At 38.9% G+C, this 19,870-nt stretch overlaps 1 protein-coding gene across 8 annotated transcripts in view; it reads right to left on the bottom strand.

Moving 5' to 3' along the window:
• Positions 1 to 12,921: 12,921 nt before the first annotated feature.
• LOC126272632 (RNA-binding protein 39) overlaps positions 12,922 to 19,870 on the bottom strand; it is a 72,144-nt gene continuing 65,195 nt past the window's right edge. For all 8 annotated transcript variants that reach the window (XM_049975598.1, XM_049975600.1, XM_049975601.1 and 5 more), the window contains one exon: positions 12,922 to 13,449. In XM_049975598.1, the coding sequence (XP_049831555.1) occupies positions 13,337 to 13,449 (113 nt within the window). In that variant the 3' untranslated portion in view covers positions 12,922 to 13,336. The remainder of the gene's footprint in view (positions 13,450 to 19,870) is intronic.

The following is a 19,870-nucleotide window of genomic DNA, read 5'->3' as shown; positions in this document are numbered from 1 at the left end:
GATAATCGTAGGAGTAGGAGCCATAAGGTAGGGAGATTGGTGCAGAAGGAGCGTAGTGACTGACAAAGGTAATGCGGAGACTGAGAAGGCAATGAAAAGCTAGTTCTAGCTGAGGGTGAACAAAATCTCAGACAGAATGGACCTCATTTTAGTTCACGATTTTAGTAGGTCACAGCCTTGTTGAAGTAACTGATTAACACATTCAAGACCAGGATAATACTGAGTGACAAGTGGTGTAATCACAAGTCGTTTTTTGGAGGGACCAGCAGTGCGAGGATTGGATGTGGTGGCCCAAAAAATCTGCTTTTGAACTAGGCTGATGGAGTAATTATGTCCAGTGAAGGCTGAGGTGAGAATAGTGGTGTATTGCTGTAAAGAGTCTGCATCTGAACACATATGTTTGCCTCCAATGCCTTAGACAATAGGTTACATTTGACGTGGAAAAGATGGCAACTGTCAAAATTTAAGTTTTGTTGTTTGTTAATAGATTTAATGTGAACAGAAGTGCGTAGCTGACTTTCATTGAGGAAAGGCATGAAAGTGAAAGAAAGTGGCACGGGATTAACTGGGAGAATGTATTTACAGGATGGCCGGGGTGGCCGAGCAGTTCTAGGCGCTACAGTCTGGAACTGCGCGACCACTACGGTTGCAGGTTCGAATCCTGCCTCAGACATGGATGTGTGTCATGTCCTTAGGTTAGTTAGGTTTAAGTAGCTCTAAGTTCTAGGGGACTGATGACCACAGAAGTTAAGTCCCATAGTGCTCATAGCCATTTTTTTGTATTAAGAGATTCCGGGAATTTTAATAGGTCAGCCTCACTATGAGTCACATGGTAAAAACGTCATCAATGTATCTAAACCAAACCAAGGGCCAAAGACAGGGTTTGAGCTTGAGGAAAAATGGGCTGTCATTTCTCCACAGATAGACACCTCATTGAAAGTCTCTCCACAAGAACTCAAGCCGTCATGAATGTGATGGGTGGACACACCCAATTTTAATGTCCACTATAGGGGTGTGCCCAGTGGCAGCGTACCACAATGCTCCAGCCCATACTGTCATTCTGCTGCATTTTCCTGTAGCAAGCGCATCAGATAGTGTGTAGTAACTTGAGCATTTATTTTCAAATTAGTTAAGTATGGTAGTGTTACTGACCAATTACACTGTTCATTAAAGGTGACAAAGTAAACACGACAAAAATTATGTTAAGAAGTGACAGTGACAGTTTCCCACGCATATGATTCTGCTAAGCAGAATCAAAAGTGGAAACAATGACTGGGTGTAGTACTTGCCCCTGCAGTTGGGTACACAATGGCTGAAGCACCAGGTGTGGGATGGAGACAAAGGGCACACTGGTACCATCAAAAAGTATTCTCTGCCTCCCCCACCTTGCACATTTGTTACTTCCTTATGTGCACCCTACTACGATATATGTCTGGATATTTTTGATCATATAGTGTATTGCAAATTCATGAAAAAAGTATTACCCTTGATCGCAACTCATTACATCAGTCTACGCCCTTTTTCAATATGGTCATGTATTCTTGACCATAGTACTTGATACTAAGTTGCTCCTTTACGAATGGGTTATCTAAGAATACAAAAAATGGTTCAAATGAAGAAAGTTGATCTATAAACATGAACATTTAAATTTTCATTAACAACACTGGTGTTGTCAAGGTAAGTGAAGTATCACAATATAGATGGGTGGCTTATCAAGCAGTATGAAAACATCTGCAATTTACAGTGGCTGAACAACAGTTTGCTTGAGTACAATGTATATTACATTGGGGTGGTGGTGTTTAAGTTTGTCTTCGGAACATATTTGTTGGAGAAGCAGCTGTGATTAAAGCAAATTCAACAAAAGCCTTAAGTAAACTTTACCATTTCAATTTTGCATTAAATTTAGTCATATGGTGTGTAACACTAGGAACCCATTGCAATCTCCTTTTCTTTAGATACTTTACTAGCTGCCGTTGTAGCCAAGGTTGCTAACACGTCTGTGTGGTGATGTGACACTGAGGTTGCTTGGTCGACTCCTGCTGGTGTAAGGAATTTTTACAGTTGTAGTTGGCCACCAATATGAGGAGAGATGGTGGCGGCGATAATTTTGTGATCACCAGACTTTGTGCAATATACTGGATTAAATTAAAAAGCTCTCCACAGTGGAGTGAGAGTTTGTACATATGATTGTCACCCCCCCCCCCCCCCTAAGAAACAAACACACGCTTGTGAAGAGGGGGGGGGGGGGTAAAGGAAGGGTTTGCAGTTGTGAAGGTACTGAGCACAGCCTTTCCAAGTTGGCTCCTGAAACTGTGCCTCAGGCTCTTACAGGCAATACCACCTTTTGATAATTTTATACTTCACTTTAATCTCACTACCTAGAATTCCTGAAGTCACTCTTTTTTCCACATCTGCTAAGCTGTGTACCTTCATATAATTACATAGTGAACATTCTCATTTCAATAATGAGAAAGCTTTCTTTAAAGTTGCAGTGTAGACTTGAGATGTCTATAACAGTACAGTAACTATTGTAAAGCACTTTTTTTTAATTGTTAAATCTTTTGCTTGATTAACATCCCAGTTTGGTACTATTCCATGCAAAAGTGATAACGAAATTTGAGTCCAGTCTTGCAGACAGGACTTCAAAATCTAAAATTCTAGGAAAAGTAAAATAAAACCAACTTCACTAAATTTACTTCTGTGTGATAAACTCATTAATTAACTAGGAAAGTTAACTTGCTTCTCCTGAATTGTATGCTTCCTCATTTCAAAGATTACAAAGGTCAAGTGACACGATATCTGTGACCTCAAATACAAGGAGGGGGCAGAGCAAACAGATCCCTTCCTCTCAAGGTAAGTTAGCAGTTGTCAAAAAGATGATGTCTGTGTTCAGTTACGGGAGACAATTTATTTGCTCTCTTATTACAAGCACGAAATTGCTAAGCAATATTTTTTTTTTCTTTTGTCTGATTTGCACCCTAATTTATTGTAAAAAAAAACAAAAAAACGCTAAATCTGCCACAGGACCAACAGACTTAACAAGGGAGGCAACTACAAAACCATCTTGTAAGATAGTCTGGAGGGCACCGTAAATGTTAATGCTTTGGCTATCATTCATACTGAAGATGGCCTGTTTTTGATCACTCGACAATTGAGAGGGGGGTTACAAATGCACCAAGTTCAATAAATATTTGTGTACTTATGATCGACACAAATGTATTTGAAAAGAACAAAACATAAATCCTTCAATCCCTGTAATATTTAAGTTGTTTAACTTACTACGGAAAATAGAAGGCAACTCAATGAATGAGATTTTTAGTTGTCTTAAAGCATTAGTTTTTTTTGTTGTTGCGGCCGTCAGTCCTGAGACTGGTTTTATGCACCTCTCCATGCTACTCTATCTTGTGCAAGCTTCTTAATCTCCCAGTACCTACTGCAACCTACATCCTTCTGAATCTGCTTAGTGTATTCATCTCTTGGTCTCCCTATACGATTTTTACCCTCCAATATTAAATTGGTGATCCCTTGATGCCTCAGAACATGTCCTACCAACCGATCCCTTCTAATCAAGTTGTGCCACAAACTCCTCTTCTCCCCAATTCTATTCAATACCTCCTCATTAGTTATGTGATCTACCCATCATATCTTCAGCATTCTTCTGTAGCACCACATTTCGAAAGCTTCTATTCTCTTCTTGTCCAAACTATTTATCATCCACATTTAATTCCATACATGGCCATACTCCATACAAATACTTTCAGAAACTACTTCCTGACACTTAAATCTATACTCGATGTTAACAAATTTCTCTTCTTCAGAAACGCTTTCCTTGCCATTGCCAGTCTACATTTTATATCCTCTCTACTTCAACCATCATCTGTTATTTTGCTCCCCAAATAGCAAAACTCCTTTACCACTTTAAGTGTCTCATTTCCCATTCTAATTCCATCAGCATCACCTGAGTTAACTTGACTACATTCCATTATCCTCACTTTGCTTTTGTTGATGTTCATTTTATATCCACCTTTCAAGACACTGTCCATTGCGTTCAACTGCTCTTCCAAGACCTTTGCTGTCTCCGACAGAATTACAATGTCATCGGCGAACCTTAAAATTTTTATTTCTTCTCCATGGATTTTAATACCTGGTCCTAAAATTTTCTTTTGTTTCCTTCACTGCTTGCTCAATATACAGATTGAATAACATCGGGGAGAGACTGCAACCCTGTCTCACTCCCTTCCCAACCACTGTCCCCCTTTCATGTCCCTCGACTCTTATAACTGCCACCTGGTTTCTGTACAAATTGTAAATAGCCTTTCACTCCCTGTATTTTACTCCTGCCACCTTCAGAATTTGAAAGAGAGTATTCCAGTCAACATTGTCAAAAGCTTCCTCTAAGTCTACAAATGCTAGAAACGTAGATTTGCCTTTCCTTAATCTTTCTTCTAAGATAAGTCGTAAGGTCAGTATTGCCTCACGTGTTCCAGTATTTCTACGGAATCCAAACTGATCTTCCCCGAGGTCGGCTTCTAAGAGTTTTTCCATTCGTCTGTAAAGAAGGCGCGTTATTATTTTGCAGCCGTGACTTATTAAACTCATAGTTCGATAATTTTCAAATCTGTCAACACCTGCTTTCTTTGGGATTGGAATTATTATATTCCTCTTAAGTCTGAGGGTATTTCGCTTGTCTCAAACATTTTGCTCACCAGATGGTAGAGTTTTGTCAGGACTGGCTCTCCCAAGGATGTCAGTAGTTCTAATGGAATGTTGTCTACTCCCAGGGCCTTGTTTTGACTTAGGTCTTACAGTGCTCTGTCAAACTCTTCACACAGTATCATATCTCCCATTTCATCTTCATCTACATCCTCTTCCATTTCTATAATATTGTCCTCAAGTACATCGCCCTTGTATAGACCCTCTATATACTCCTTCCACCCTTCTGCTTTCCCTTCTTCGCTTAGAGCTGGGTTTCCATCCGAGATCTTGATATTCAAACAAGTGTTTCTCTTATCTCCAAAGGTCTCTTTAATTTTCCTGTAGGCGGTATCTATCTTACCCCTAGTGAGTTAAGCCTCTACAACCTTACATTTGTCCTCTAGCCATCCCTGCTTAGCCATTTTGCACTTCCTGTCAATATCATTCTTGAGATGTTTGTATTCCCCTTTGCCTGCTTCTTTTAGTGCATTTTTATATTTTCTCCTTTCATCAATGAAATTCAATATTTCTTCTGTTACCCAAGGATTTCTACTAGCCTTCATCTTTTTACCTACTTGATCCTCTGCTGCCTTCACTACTTCATCCCTCAAAGCTACCCATTCTTCTTCTACTGTATTTCTTTCCCCCAGTCCTGTCAATTGTTCCCTTATGCTCTCCCTGAAACTCTGTACAACCTCTGGTTCTTTCAGTTTATCCAGGTCCCATCTCCTTTTTGCAGTTTCTTTAATTTTAATCTACAGGTCATAACCAATAGATTGTGGTCAGAGTCCACATCTGCCCCTGGAAATATCATACAATTTAAAACCTGGTTCCTAAATCTGTCTTACCATTATATAATCTATCTGAAACCTGTCAGTCTCCCCAGGCTTCTTCCATGTATACAATCTTCTTGTATGATTCTTGAACCAAGTGCTAGCTATGATTAAGTTGTGCTCTGTGCAAAATTCTATCAGACGGGTTCCTCTTTCATTTCTTAGCTCCAATCCATATTCACCTACTGCGTTTCCTTCACTTCGTTTTCCTACTGTCGAATTCCAGTCAACCATGACTATTAAATTTTCGTCTCCCTTCACTATCTGAATAATTTCTTTTATCTCATCAAAAATTTCTTCAATATCTTCTTCATCTGCATAGCTAGTTGGCATATAAACTTGTACTACTGTAGTAGGCGTGGGCTTCGTGTATCTTGGCCACAATAAGGCGTTCACTATGCTGTTTGTAGTAGCTTACCCACATTCCTATTTTTTTTATTCATTATTAAGCCTACTCCTGCATTACCCCTATTTGACTTTGTATTTATAACCCTGTATTCATCTGACCAAAAGTCCTGTTCCTCCTGCCATGAAACTTCACTAATTCCCACTATATCTAACTTTAACCTATCCATTTCCCTTTTTAAATTTTCTAACCTACCTGCCCGATTAAGGGATCTGACATTCCACGCTCCGATCCGTAGAACGCCAGTTTTCTTTCTCCTGATAACGACGTCCTCTTGAGTAGTTTCTCCCCGGATATCCGAATGGGGGACTATTTTACCTCCGGAATATTTTACCCAAGAGGAAGCCATCATCATTTAACCGTACAGTAAAGCTGCATGTCCTCGGGAAAAATTGCGGCTGTAGTTTCCCCTTACTTTCAGCCGTTCGCAGTGCCAGCTCAACAAGGCCATTTTGGTTAGTGTTACAAGGCCAGATCAGTCAATCATCCAGACTGTTGCCGCTGCAACTACTGAAAAGGCTCCTGCCCCTCTTTAGGAACCACACGTTTGTCTGGCCTCTCGACAGACACCCCTCCATTGTGGTTGCACCTATGGTACGGTTATCTGTATCACTGAGGCACAAAAGTTCTTAAAACAACAGGATTAAAGACTTGTGTATTTTCAATGAAAACTTTTTTTGTGGAAAAAGAGCTTGTATGTACCCTGCAGGCATCAGACAACAATACTTCTAAGAATTGTGTAACAAAAAGATTAGCTGTAAAAGCACAGCTCTGGGTATAAATATTGAGAAAAATGTCAAAATGCTTTGGCACTTATGAACATTGACTTCAGACAAACTCTAGTTCAGCGCAGTAAAGTCAAGAAACACTTGGATTAACTCTGTCTCTAAGCTTTTGATTGTGTTCCGGAAATTGTTTAAATGTCTGTCATTTTATTCTCATAACATGCTTTCTTCATCATGAATTTCAATATTAAAAAACAGAAATTAAATTAAAATTATTTGAAAGCTCACTAAAATGCTCAAGTCATGTGATATCACTAGCTAGCACATTACTGCTACTGTCGAAAAACTCATTCACAGTCATAGCTTGCTTTGGAATTTATATTTCGGAAAATAAGTTGCAAAGGATATGTACTGCTACACTGTTCCAAAGAATGAGAAGGTCTGTAGCTCTTCAAAGACCCAAATGAGATAGTGGTCACTGTGTGTGCTTCTATGAGGATGTAAGTAAACTCTCCATATGAAATTATTCTATTATCTCGCTTTTAAATATTATGGTCTGCACCTGCAAAGGTGTAAGGTAATATCCCATACAGGTTGGTATGCTTATGTTTACATTTGCAATGTACCACTTCAGAATACGACAATTTCGATTTCTTGACAGCTGCTTCACAGTATTATATTTAAGTGAAGTGCCCACTCTAAGAAACTGCTGGCTTTTACCAGTAGCATTCCACTGAAGCACACAAAGGTCTTTCATTCTATTGATAGCCCACATGAGAAAGGCCACCGTGCGCTTACAACCACCAACTAAGCTGCACAATCATGGCACTAAAAACTATTTTGTCTACATTTTCATTCAGAACCAAAATAGCAGAATACAAACTGCCCTCACTTTGCAGGTACTACTTGTCCTGGAATGAATGGGCAACGTACAGAATGAAAAATGAACACTTAATTTCAAGTCCTTAAATGCATACAATAAGTAGAGAATGCAAGTGTATCATTGACACAAGTTAACCTGACAATTTTTTAATCCTGCATAATGATTTGTAAAGAGTAACAAGTGTGCAAGATGAATTTACATACACACAAAATTTAACCTGAATCCGAACTGTAGCTGCACATGTGTGCACATACTGTATCATCAGTGGATACGGTAAAAATTAGAATGTTCATTTAAAAGTGAAATGGATTTGGTTGGAAAAACACTAAATCCATGTAGCAATCCTCTTTTACAAACATGTTTATCGTGTATAATATTTTGTAGTGTTTTTAGAGTAAGTCTATTGACACAAACAAGTAGGAGCTTATAATTTTTTTCCTAATTGTATATAAGTATCTCTAGCAACAATTAGCTTTAAAATGTAAGTATATTTCACTTACAAAGCAATTTTCACATTTCTTACATCTGGAAAATGAAAATCTAACTTGTTTTTGAAGAACACAGAACAAACATTAACCTTCACAAAATTCCTTTCCATTGTTACTTAAAAGCTGTAGATGCATTTCCCTTTTACTAAATAACTGAACTGTTTACAGAAAAAGTAAGGAATAACACTCCTGTAACAAATGTTTAGCTTCGCCCTACTGCTAACCTGTGACATCATCAGAGCTTCAGTCAATAAGAGAGCATTGCTGATCACAAGACCAATTTAACTATCTGTAAGCTTTTAACTACATAAAAAGATAACATTTTGTAATGATATTGCCTGAAATGCTATTTGAATCAGTAAACACTTCCGGGCTAAATTGCCGTGGTCAATCTGTAGAACTTCTTCTCCCTGACATTTCGTTCTCAACTACGGAGAACATCTTCCGAGGTAAGTTGACGACTGGCTGCTAGGAGCTGGGGCCGCCGTTTATATGGAGATCGTAGAGGGCGCCACCGCAGGTCACGTGGCGTCGATGTGTAGCTATCTCTGGCTATTGTCTGTTCTCTTGATTGCAGGCAATCAATTGTCACGTGATTGATGCAACGTTGACCGCCATATCTTATCCAATTTTAATCCTCCTCCTCTAGGATTAAAATTGTATTGATGTTTGTGGATTTTAATTGCCTCTCTACGCATCGTGTATAATCATGCAAATTGTATTTCATGTCTCCATCCTTAAAAACATGTTCCGCTACTGCCAATTTGTCAATATGTTCCAAGCGAGTTTCTTTTGTGCTCCGTCAAACGTGTGTTGATGCTTCTTTTTGTAGTTCCTATGTAAACCCTGCCACAACTACACGGAATTTTATATACCCCTGGGGTGGCTAGGGGGTGACGAGCATCTTTTGTTGATCTTAGGCATTCACTAATTTTCTTAGTAGGTCTGAAAATAGTCTCCACCTGAAACTTGGCTAGTACTTTCCCAATGCGATCCGTGATGTTATGGATGAACGGAAGAAATACTTTTCCAGCTGATGGTTGTTGCTGTCTCCTATTTTTAGGAATTTTTCTACTTGGGTGAAGTGCTCGGTTAATCTTGTTTTTCGTATAACCATTTTTCGCAAAAGCCATTCGTAAATGATTTAGTTCTTCTTGTAAGTAACCTGGTTCACAAATATTATTGGCCCTATCCACTAGTGTTTTTATGACCCCCTCTTTTGCCTAGGGTGGTGGTTTGAGTTCTTATGGAGGTAGCAATCAGTATGTGTAGCTTTCCCGTAAACCTTATTGCCTAAGGTCCCATCCACCCGTTTGATAACTGATATATAGAAGGTTTATACAAGGGTGATGTACTTGAGGACAATATTATGGAAATGGAAGAGGATGTAGATGAAGACGAAATGGGAGATACAATACTGCGTGAAGAGTTTGACAGAGCACTGAAAGACCTGAGTCGAAACAAGGCCCCCGGAGTAGACAACATTCCATTAGAACTACTGACGGCCTTGGGAGAGCCAGTCATGACAAAGATGCGGACCTCGGGGAGGATCAGTTCGGATTCCGTCGAAATGTTGGAACACGTGAGGCAATACTGACCTTACGACTTATCTTAGAAGAAAGATTAAGAAAAGGCAAACCTACGTTTCTAGCATTTGTAGACTTAGAGAAAGCTTTTGACAATGTTGACTGGAATACTCTTTTTCAAATTCTAAAGGTGGCAGGGGTAAAATACAGGGAGCGAAAGGCTATTTACAATTTGTACAGAAACCAGATGGCAGTCATAAGAGTCGAGGGGCATGAAAGGGAAGCAGTGGTTGGGAAAGGATTGAGACAGGGTTGTAGCCTCTCCCCGATGTTATTCAATCTGTGTATTGAGCAAGCAGTAAAGGAAACAAAAGAAAAATTTGGAGTAGGTATTAAAATTCATGGAGACGAAGTAAAAACTCTTAGGTTCGCTGATGGCATTGTAATTCTGTCAGAGACAACAAAGGACTTGGAAGAGCAGTTGAACGGAATGGACAGTGTCTTGAAAGGAGGATATAAGATGAGCATCAACAAAAGAAAAACGAGGATAATGGAATGTAGTCAAATTAAATCGGGTGATGCTGAGGGAATTAGATTAGGAAATGAGACACTTAAAGTAGTAAAGGAGTTTTGCTATTTAGGAAGTAAAATAACTGATGATGGTCGAAGTAGAGAGGATATAAAATGTAGACTGGCAATGGCAAGGAAAGCGTTTCTGAAGAAGAGAAATTTGTTAACATCGAGTATAGATTTAAATGACAGGAAGTCGTTTCTGAAAGTATTTGTTTGGAGTGTAGCCATGTATGGAAGTAAAACATGGACGATAACTAGTTTGGACAAGAAGAGAATAGAAGCTTTCGAAATGTGGTGCTACAGAAGAATACTGAAGATAAGGTGGATAGAGCACGTAACTAATGAGGAGGTATTGAATAGGATTGGGGAGAAGAGAAGTTTGTGGCACAACTTGACTAGAAGAAGGGATCGGTTGGTAGGACATGTTTTGAGGCATCAAGGGATCACAAATTTAGCATTGGAGGGCAGTGTGGAGGGTAAAAATCGTAGAGGGAGACCGAGAGATGAGTACACTAAGCAGATTCAGAAGGATGTAGGTTGTAGTAGATACTGGGAGATGAAGCAGCTTGCACAGGATAGAGTAGCATGGAGAGCTGCATCAGGCCAGTCTCAGGACTGAAGACAACAACAACAACAACAACAACATCCAAAAAGTTAAGTTGTCCATTATTTTCTTTCCCCACGGTAAATTTGATCTTTGGGTTGATGCTATTTAAGTGCACCAGGAAATCATTCAAGTCCTCTTCCTCTTGATTCCATATTACAAAGGTATCATCCACATACCGATACCACTTCGAGGGGCTTTTTGTGGCAGGCTGCAGTGCTTGATGTTCAAAATATTCCATGAATAAATTCGCAATTGCGGGGCTTAGGGGGCTTCCCATGGCTATCCCATCGATCTGTTCATAAAATTCACCATTGTACTGAAAATAGGTTGAGAGAGAGAGAGAGAGAGAGAGAGAGAGAGAGAGAGAGAGAGAGAGAGAGCGAGCGCTTCATCAACTGGAACCATAGTGAACAAAGACACTATATCAAAACTGACAAGGATGTCATTAGGACCGAGAGTAATTTCCCTCAATTTCTAAATGAAGTGTAGAGAGTTTTTAATATGACTCTCAGTTTTGCCTATGTAAGGTTGTAACAAAGAGGCAAGGTGTCTGGCTAATTCTTGGGTGGGAACTCCAATTGTGCTGACTATCAGTCTCAAAGGAACATCAGGCTTGTGTACCTTTGGTAATCCATATAATCTCTGAGGATAAACCTCCATTTTACAAAGATAATTTTTAACTTCTGTAGGAATGGAAGACTGTTTTATCAGACGATTGGTGGCATTCAGCACATTCGTTGTAGGATCATTTTTCAATTTCTTGTATGTGCTGGGTTCCGGGAGATCACTGATGATCTTGTGATAATCTTCAGTATTCATTAAAACAGTAACATTTCCCTTGTCAGCTGCAACTATAACAACGTTCTTGTCTGCATTGATCTCCCGCAATGTCTTCCTTTCCCCTTGAGGCAGATTGCTGCTGGGTGGCTTAGCTTTACGTAGTATCTGGAGGTTTCCATCCTAATTTCATCAGCAGAATATGATGGTAACTGACTAATTCCTGCCTCTACATTAGCAATAATGTCCTCCATAGGAACCTTGGATGGAGTGATTGCAAAATTCCCTCCTTTAGACAGAACAGGAAGTTCATCCTTAGACTATCCTTTTTATGATAAATTAATAACGGTTTGGGAATTGTTTGGAATCGGTGTTTCCTGTCGGCCCTCTTGTAGGCGATCAAACTTCTCCTTCTGCCTATTGGAAGACACTTCTTCACTAATCTCCATAGATCTAAATGTTAAACTGTCCACTTTGTTTCAATGACAAAACTGCATAGTATTGCTAATAAGTAAATGAAGATTTAGCAGTTGACTATCACATACCGCCAGTCCTCGTCGTGTCTGATGTATCCGCTCACGTAGAAATGCCAACTCCATACGAGAATAAACGGCCGTCCCAGCTCCTAGCAGCCAGTCGTTGACTCACCTCGGAAGATGTTCTCCGTAGTTGAGAAGGAAACGTCAGGGAGAAGAAGTTCTACAGATCGACCACGGCAATTTAGCCCGGAAGTGTTTACTGATGAAGACGCCGGCCATGAAAGCCTACATGGGATGATGCTATTTGAATGTTATAACATTCAGAATAACACCAATCAGAACTGTATTTTGAACACGGGAAAATCGCCTATTGAGAGAATGACAGCCTGTACCCCCCACGTGTAGTCCACTCTGGTGGTCAAACCAAGAAACTTACTCTCCAAAAGACGAAAATGCCAACATTGCATTTAACTACGTCCACTCAAACCATGTCACATAGCACCACCGATCAACCAGTATAAGGTTGGTTTGCTAAACCTGAACCACGAGGTATCTAGTAGAGTTCCTACAGTGAGGTAGGATACGAACTTGGTAAGTATTATTCATGGAATCACAATTTAAAAGAGAACATGCTAATTGCCTGATAGAAAGGCAAAACTCCCAACAGCTGTGTGTGGGTGGGTGAAAGAAAGACAGAGACCCTGATACAACTTTGGCACTATGTTCACCCATTTCTTCATCTGCAGAAATATACTCTTGCCACCTAAAGCTGGAGTTAGTTTTCAATTTATGAACATTTGAACTTCAATATTTATTTCTGCTTTTGTCTGTCCAGTTGCTTCTTTTTCTTAGTGTCTGCTTTATTTCTGAATTGACACCCACCAGTGAATCCCCCACCTGACTTCATTGTTCGGGCTTAAAGGTGAATGTTACAGTACAAAAAAATCTTTTTATTTAATATGTCAATTTACAGTACCATCAACACTCCCGTCAGATCTTTATCAAACTTGCACAACAAGTAAAAACAATAAATCACAAAGTCAATGCTTTACTTCAGTACAATGCAACTGTACAAAAAGATAAACACATTACAACATAGAAATACTCTCATTCTCCTAACATAAAAAGTTTAAACAACATAAAAATATTAACATACACTAATATCTCACACATTTATCAAATATTCATTATATACAGAATAAATTTCACATGTTGACACAACATACACATTCTGAAACAAGCTGATTTTCAGAATGCACCCTATGTGTTCCTGTGCCACATAATTATCACAAATGTGATCTCACAGTCTAGTGTACATTTGTTTTTTGGCATTTTCAGTCAATTTCACATCCCTCTTCTCGCAGCTGATGGCATTAATAACTGTAGTGCTGTCATTGCATCTGGGAATAAGCTGTGGTAATTTATTAGTGGGACATATGCTGCTGTTATTACTCTACCTGCAACAGAAAAAAAGCAAATGCTTATGTCACTATCAATCATTTCTATAAAATCAAACAGCAATTTTAAATTTAATAAAGTAAAATCTTCATAATTTACAAAGTTTTTGGTATTTATCATGACATACTTTGTAAACATACAAGTGTCAGTTCAATGCAATATGCTCGAGGTATAAGAACCACCAGCACATAATGCTGAACTGTGTTTCCTTTTGCATATTTTATCCCCCCAAACATCAATTGTGCAAGTGTATGCTTGGGTCTACAAATATGCTCTCTCTCTTCCCCCCCCCCCCCCCCCCCCCCCGTGTGTGTGTGTGTGTGTGTGTGTGTGTGTGTGTGTGTGTGTGTGTGTGTGTGAGGAAAATAGCAGCAGGCATATAACAACCACAATGGCTTGAAATTTATTGTGAATATGGATAAAATACAATTGGTTTTGACAAGAGAGAGAAAGGTGACAAACTAACCACAACATAATGGCAAACATTTCCCCTTTTCTCCTGTGAGTAGCAGAGCCACATGATATACACAACACGCAGAATTTCAGATGAACCAAATATCAGAAAACAAAGTTCATGATCAGATAGAGAATATTTTGCAACAGAATAGTTATTTTCAAAAATATGTAACTTTTTTGTTAAATTAAAAAGGAAAATGTTCTATTTTTAGAAAAGTTTAAAATTTCATTATTATTATTATGGGATTAAAATGGCTTAAACTCCTTTCTTATCAGTCCCTCATTGTACTGGAAATTTAATTAAATTGATGTGGAATGAGAACTGTCAGCTCCAGAGTTCATAACCTTATGGTTCTTGTTGGAAATTTGCATGACAGTAGCCTAAGTCGGATTGTTAGAAGTGAGAAAAGCTGAAAACTAGCCAGTTATGGAAGGATATGCCAAGGGTCAATATAGTCAGTACAATCAAAATGGGATGAGAAAATTAAGCCTATAGAAACTTGAGAGTCAATTAACTTCAACTGCTACATTTTAAAAAAATTTACATATATGCATAATTTTGTATCAGACACAGCGCACACTGAGAATATGGGCTATCGTCAGATGACTACCTAAGCTGTACTGGAGAGAGTCCTCTTGATGTAAAAGAGACGTGTGGCCAATACGTAGTTAGCACAGTGCAATGGTATCTTTCCAAGAGGTTTGGACAGAAGTATGCCACACCTTGGTGGTCCCTTTATGGCACTCAGCTTATTGAGTGTTATGGCAGCCTGCCAATGAATATCCCAGATTTTCAAAACTTTATGTTGCATTTGAAATCATAGGTCTGAGCCTGGTGCTCAGATTTCCAGTTTCTCCCCTGTGGTTGCTTCTTTAGCGAATTTATCAGCAAGATCATTTACCAGAATGCTGCTGTGGTTCGGTGTCCATGTTAATATTACAGTGGTTCCAGAACTGTGGAAGTCAACTAATACATTCTGAATATTGGCAACCAAAATGTTTTTGGGCTAGCACTAAGATATGCCTTGTAACTAGTTCATGGAATCACTACAAACCAAGAAGACCTATTCGGCAAAATTTTTAATGCAAGAGCCCATGATATGGCAACCAATTCTGCTGTGCACATACTGAGTGCACTTGACATAGAATTCTTCTTGTACAAAAGCAAAATCAATTAAGTTATTGATTTTTGAGATATATGTGTAGTAGAGGCTGTCTAGTTTGGGAAGCTGTGGAGAACCACATGGAACAAGTGCCTGACAATGGTGGGATCAGTATTTGCCTTAGGACTACAGACAAGGTCCATACAAATCAGGTGTGTGGTCTCTCCCCCACAGTTCAACCAACCATCCGAATCATAGGAATGGAAACTCTAACAAAGAAAAGAAATAGCAGTTGGAGGTCCTTGGATGGCACCTCCAACAGTTTTCCAGGTGGCCTAGCCACTTTTGGATGATTCATGAAAAGTCTGAACTGTTGATTGCAAAACACAGTTGAATAACATGAATGGGTAGACATCTGCCCGACTGACCGCATATTTTGCCAGGAGTTGCTGGCATCTGATACTCAGTGGTGGGATAACTGCTTCCACTAGGTGGCTGTCTACTGGGCACAGACAGAAGATTCCACAGAAGGTTCCAGATGCCAATCACACCTCACTGTGGTGGAGAATACTGATGGTGCTGCCAACACGTAAGACACACATCCTTAGTCATCCAGGTGAGATATAATCAAAGCTTTTTAGAACACAGAAGAACTGTGCAGTTTCTGGCTCAGGTGGTGTTGCCAAGAAATCTGAGGGTATCAAGTTTCCTCATTCAATCTGCGTGGGTCAATGTACATGTGAGCATGTGAAGTTAGTGTCCAATAAATGGTCTACAAATCTGAAAGACTCAATGACTTCAAGCAACTTATTACCAAGACAAAGTTCATGGTGCAGATGGACAGTCCTGGGTCTTCCCAAGTGCATAATTTGAGTTTAATGAGATAAAATCATTATCCATAATTCAGAGACCAGTTATGTACTTTCTGTATGGCCCCTGAAGTTGGCACTCTGTGGTGCACAATGGTGAAGAGCTTCAATACAGGCAAAGGTTGTCCACATACAGTGACGTGGAGACTGTGGGTCCCACTACAGTCATGATATCATTCATTGCAATGACGATCACTGTTTATATTTGGTTGCTGAGGACGGAATCTAACTGGCCCTGGAACAGTCAGAGCAATACGAAATTCTGGATAAAAACAGGAAAGCAGCCATGACAGTCCCACTCATACAGAGTAGACAAGATGTGACTATGCCAAGTCATTGCCTTCTGCAGCAACGGACATAGCAATCAGGTATTGGTGATAGCATTTTGGAAATTTTACCACCTATTCAGAAAACACAGGAAAGTTTGTATAGAGTATTATCAACAACTCTTCAATTAACCCTGACTAGTTAGAGAGGCCAAGGTTTATGAATTAAGAGTCCTAAAAAATTGCTAATGTACAAGAGATTACAGCTACAAAACAATTTCGAAGTTTAAGAGTGGTAAAGGTGAGTTCGCTAAAGGTCTTCAAGGTCAAAAGAGTAACGGGGGGGGGGGACTGAAAATGTGTTGGTAGTTGTTCACACACACACACACACACACACACACACACACACACACACACACACACACACACACACACACACACACACACACACACACACACACACACAGAGAGAGAGAGAGAGAGAGAGAGAGAGAGAGAGAGAGAGAGAGAGAGAGAGAGAGAGAGAGCATCAGAACCAGACAATTATACAACTTCAGCATATTATTCTATTACGTATTCTGATCTCCTTCCAGATACAAAATGTCTCAGTATCTCACAACATTCCTTCTTATAGGTATTATTATATATTAAATGTACTACAAAAATGAAGATTAGTTTCACATACCGTCAACAACGGCATCAGTGGATACATAGCATATGGTTTGGTTACGAAAGGATGAAGGAAATTGGCCATCCCTTTCAAAAGGAACCATCCAGACATTTTCCTTAAGCAATTTAGAGTGTTCATGGAAAACTTAACTCAGGATGACCATAAGGGGATTTAAAATTTCATCCTTGTGGATGAAAGTCCAGCTGTGCTACCTCACTTGGCGAGTGTACTACAGCTGTCATTTTAAAACAATGTTTATCAATTACGGTATATTGATAATTTTTACTTATTGGCCATCTGACAGCAACTAAATAAAACACAATTTTAGTGCCATACATGTTTCACCTTTATTTTCTGCAAGGCATCATCAGTGGCCTGGAATATTTTCACATGTTTGCTATTTAATTTACATTTTGGTCACTGTACCTATAGGTTATAAACAGTTCTGGTGGTTGGTATTTCCTATTAAGTAGTAATATTTTGAACTTTACTTACAGGTCGCGTGGGCAATTTCCTACATATTACACTCCTGTTGCATTTGCAGTTTTTTTTCCCCACATTTTACAGCACTATGAACTGAACACTTGTTTCGGTGCAATGTTTTGGTTTCTGTTGCCAACTGTCAGATATTTTTGCTAAAGATCGAATGTAACTGCCAAACTTTCGACTGTAATTATTGAAACTGCTGTGTGTGTGTGTGTGTGTGTGTGTGTGTGTGTGTGTGTGTGTGTGTGTGTGTGTGTGTGTGTGTGTTTTATCTTACCATTTCTTTTATTAAGTGTAGTAAGGAGCCTGTGCTGATGTGTGTGTGTTCGCTTTCTGCGATGGCGTTCTGAATGTGGACGTTTTCTTGTGTTTGAATAAGATGTTTGTCATGGTTGCTTATTCTTGTTCTATGTTTGTAGGACAGTGGTTATGGTGTTTTAAATGTTCTGCAAATGTGGAACGGTTTGTTTCGTACTTCCAACACCTGATATGTTTCTTGTTTCATGTTTTAAATAGCAAACATATGTACATATTCCAGCCTGCTGATGATGCCTTGCAGAAAATCAAGGCGAAATGCTTATGGCACTAAAATTGAGTTTTATTCAGTTGTTGTCAGACGACCCATGTAAAAATTATAACTATACCGTAATATTACACGCAACTGAGGAAGACAGGACTACAAAGTTGAAAGTTTATCAAGGTTTCTCATAGACACCCCTGGCCCTGTGCTGTTGCTCAATTGGGCATTAATTTCGTGCCAATCAGCCCTGCATTAAGTTCTCTTGTTTCAGCAGCTGACAGATACTGCTTTTCTGTACCCAATGCTTTTAATATTAATTTTCATCAAACATGAGTTATTCTTGTAATTCAATGTTTAAAGGACATTATGAACTAGTAAAAAAGTATATTTTGATTAGACTCCTTTTTAGTGCGTACATGTAGCTAAGCAGGAAAGTTATTTTTCTGCTCCAGAGAACGATGGACATTTTTGTCCTTAAACAGTTGTTACTTGTTAAACTGGTGCTAATTAGCTTACTGAATTTTAAGGTATCTGAGGATCTACTGCAGCCAACTACCACAAAATTTCCTTCTTGGTCTCCACCCTGAGGCATTTCAGTCCAAGTAAATTCAAGGGTTTCTGTGGAAAGCCATCCTCTTTATATGCCTGTACAATAGGGAGCTATTTTCTTCAAATGCCCAGACCACTGTAGTTTCTTCAGTTCTTCATTTTATTTATTTTTGTTTTCTATATGCAAAACCAAAGTTACTTCATTTCTGTTGGTTGGAGATGATTCTTATTTGGTCCAGTAACTGTTTCTACTTCTAGCCCATGTGCAAGAGGTATGTTTTGACAGACTGATACCATAACCTTGTGAAAATGTTCCAATCTGAACTACTGACACTCCACATGCTAGCATTTAAAAGATTCTTCAATTCTGTTTCCAATCTTCTGAGACATGTGGTGTTGTCTGAGGAAACAATACTACAGTGTGCCGAAAGTTATCTAGCATATTTATCAACAATTCTTAAACAAGCTGCTAGCAAATTCCTGTAACACCAAACTAACTCCATCGTGTTGATTTTGAGGCGCCTTTTTTAAACTTCATCCCGTATAATGAAGAAAAGAAGCAAAATGCAACTTTCTTGTTGGACTATTTTGAACTAACCTGCAATTCCACTTCAGATCTGTACACTGTTCTTGGTTCTATAATCTGTCTTACATGTGCAACAGCACTATTAAATATATTCTTGTGGCTCAAAGATTCCCACATATGCCTGCATGGTACATGGTTCTAGACTTTCTTGATGTCCTTACAAACACTAATAAGTGTTTTTTTGTTCTCCCAGTAATTCCCATAGACCAATGGTAGTCAACCTGTTCCCTACTGCCCACTAGTGGGCATTCCAGCTTTCATGGTGGGCTGTTGGGGTTTTAAAAACAGTTTCAATAGCTTTTCATAAAAAACTGAGAAAGTATTTATTAATTATAAAGCAGAATTACAGCAAGTTAAATAAAGTAAAGTTACTTCCCTTCCCTCTAAGTAAGAAACATTTATTACTAATCGATATACAAAAGTGGGCAGAGGGTAAAAAAGGTTGACTAACCCTGTCACAGAGCATTCTTCTAGCAGAAATGACATCAGTATTGGATTTTTTAGAAATAGAAGTATTTTGATGTTCTTCCTCCAGAGTACGTATTTTTTATTTTGTTGAGTAGGATGGACCTCTTAGAATTGTAGTCCATGGAATAACAGATCTACTCCTCTGCCATGGGTGCACTTTTTCCTGTCAGCCTTTTTAAATAGTGTAGTAATAATGCCCATCTTACAGAAATTACAGTTTCTTTACAAATTCTGCTAAGCACTCTTTACAATCGCTGCCAACTGATCACTCCTGGCATATTAATCATTTCTACACTGAATAAATCTGGTTTTTATTTGAGATACTACTTGCTCCATTTTCAACCAGATCAAACTATAAGCCTTTACACTACCAGAAACAGTAACTTTTTAGCCACGAAATTATCATCTTCATTACAGCTGAATTAAGTATAACAACATCTTTGCGAA

The sequence above is a fragment of the Schistocerca gregaria genome, chromosome 5, assembly GCF_023897955.1.
Source record: "Schistocerca gregaria isolate iqSchGreg1 chromosome 5, iqSchGreg1.2, whole genome shotgun sequence".
In the NCBI taxonomy this organism is placed as follows: domain Eukaryota; kingdom Metazoa; phylum Arthropoda; class Insecta; order Orthoptera; family Acrididae; genus Schistocerca; species Schistocerca gregaria.
This window is presented reverse-complemented; position numbering and strand designations above follow the sequence as displayed.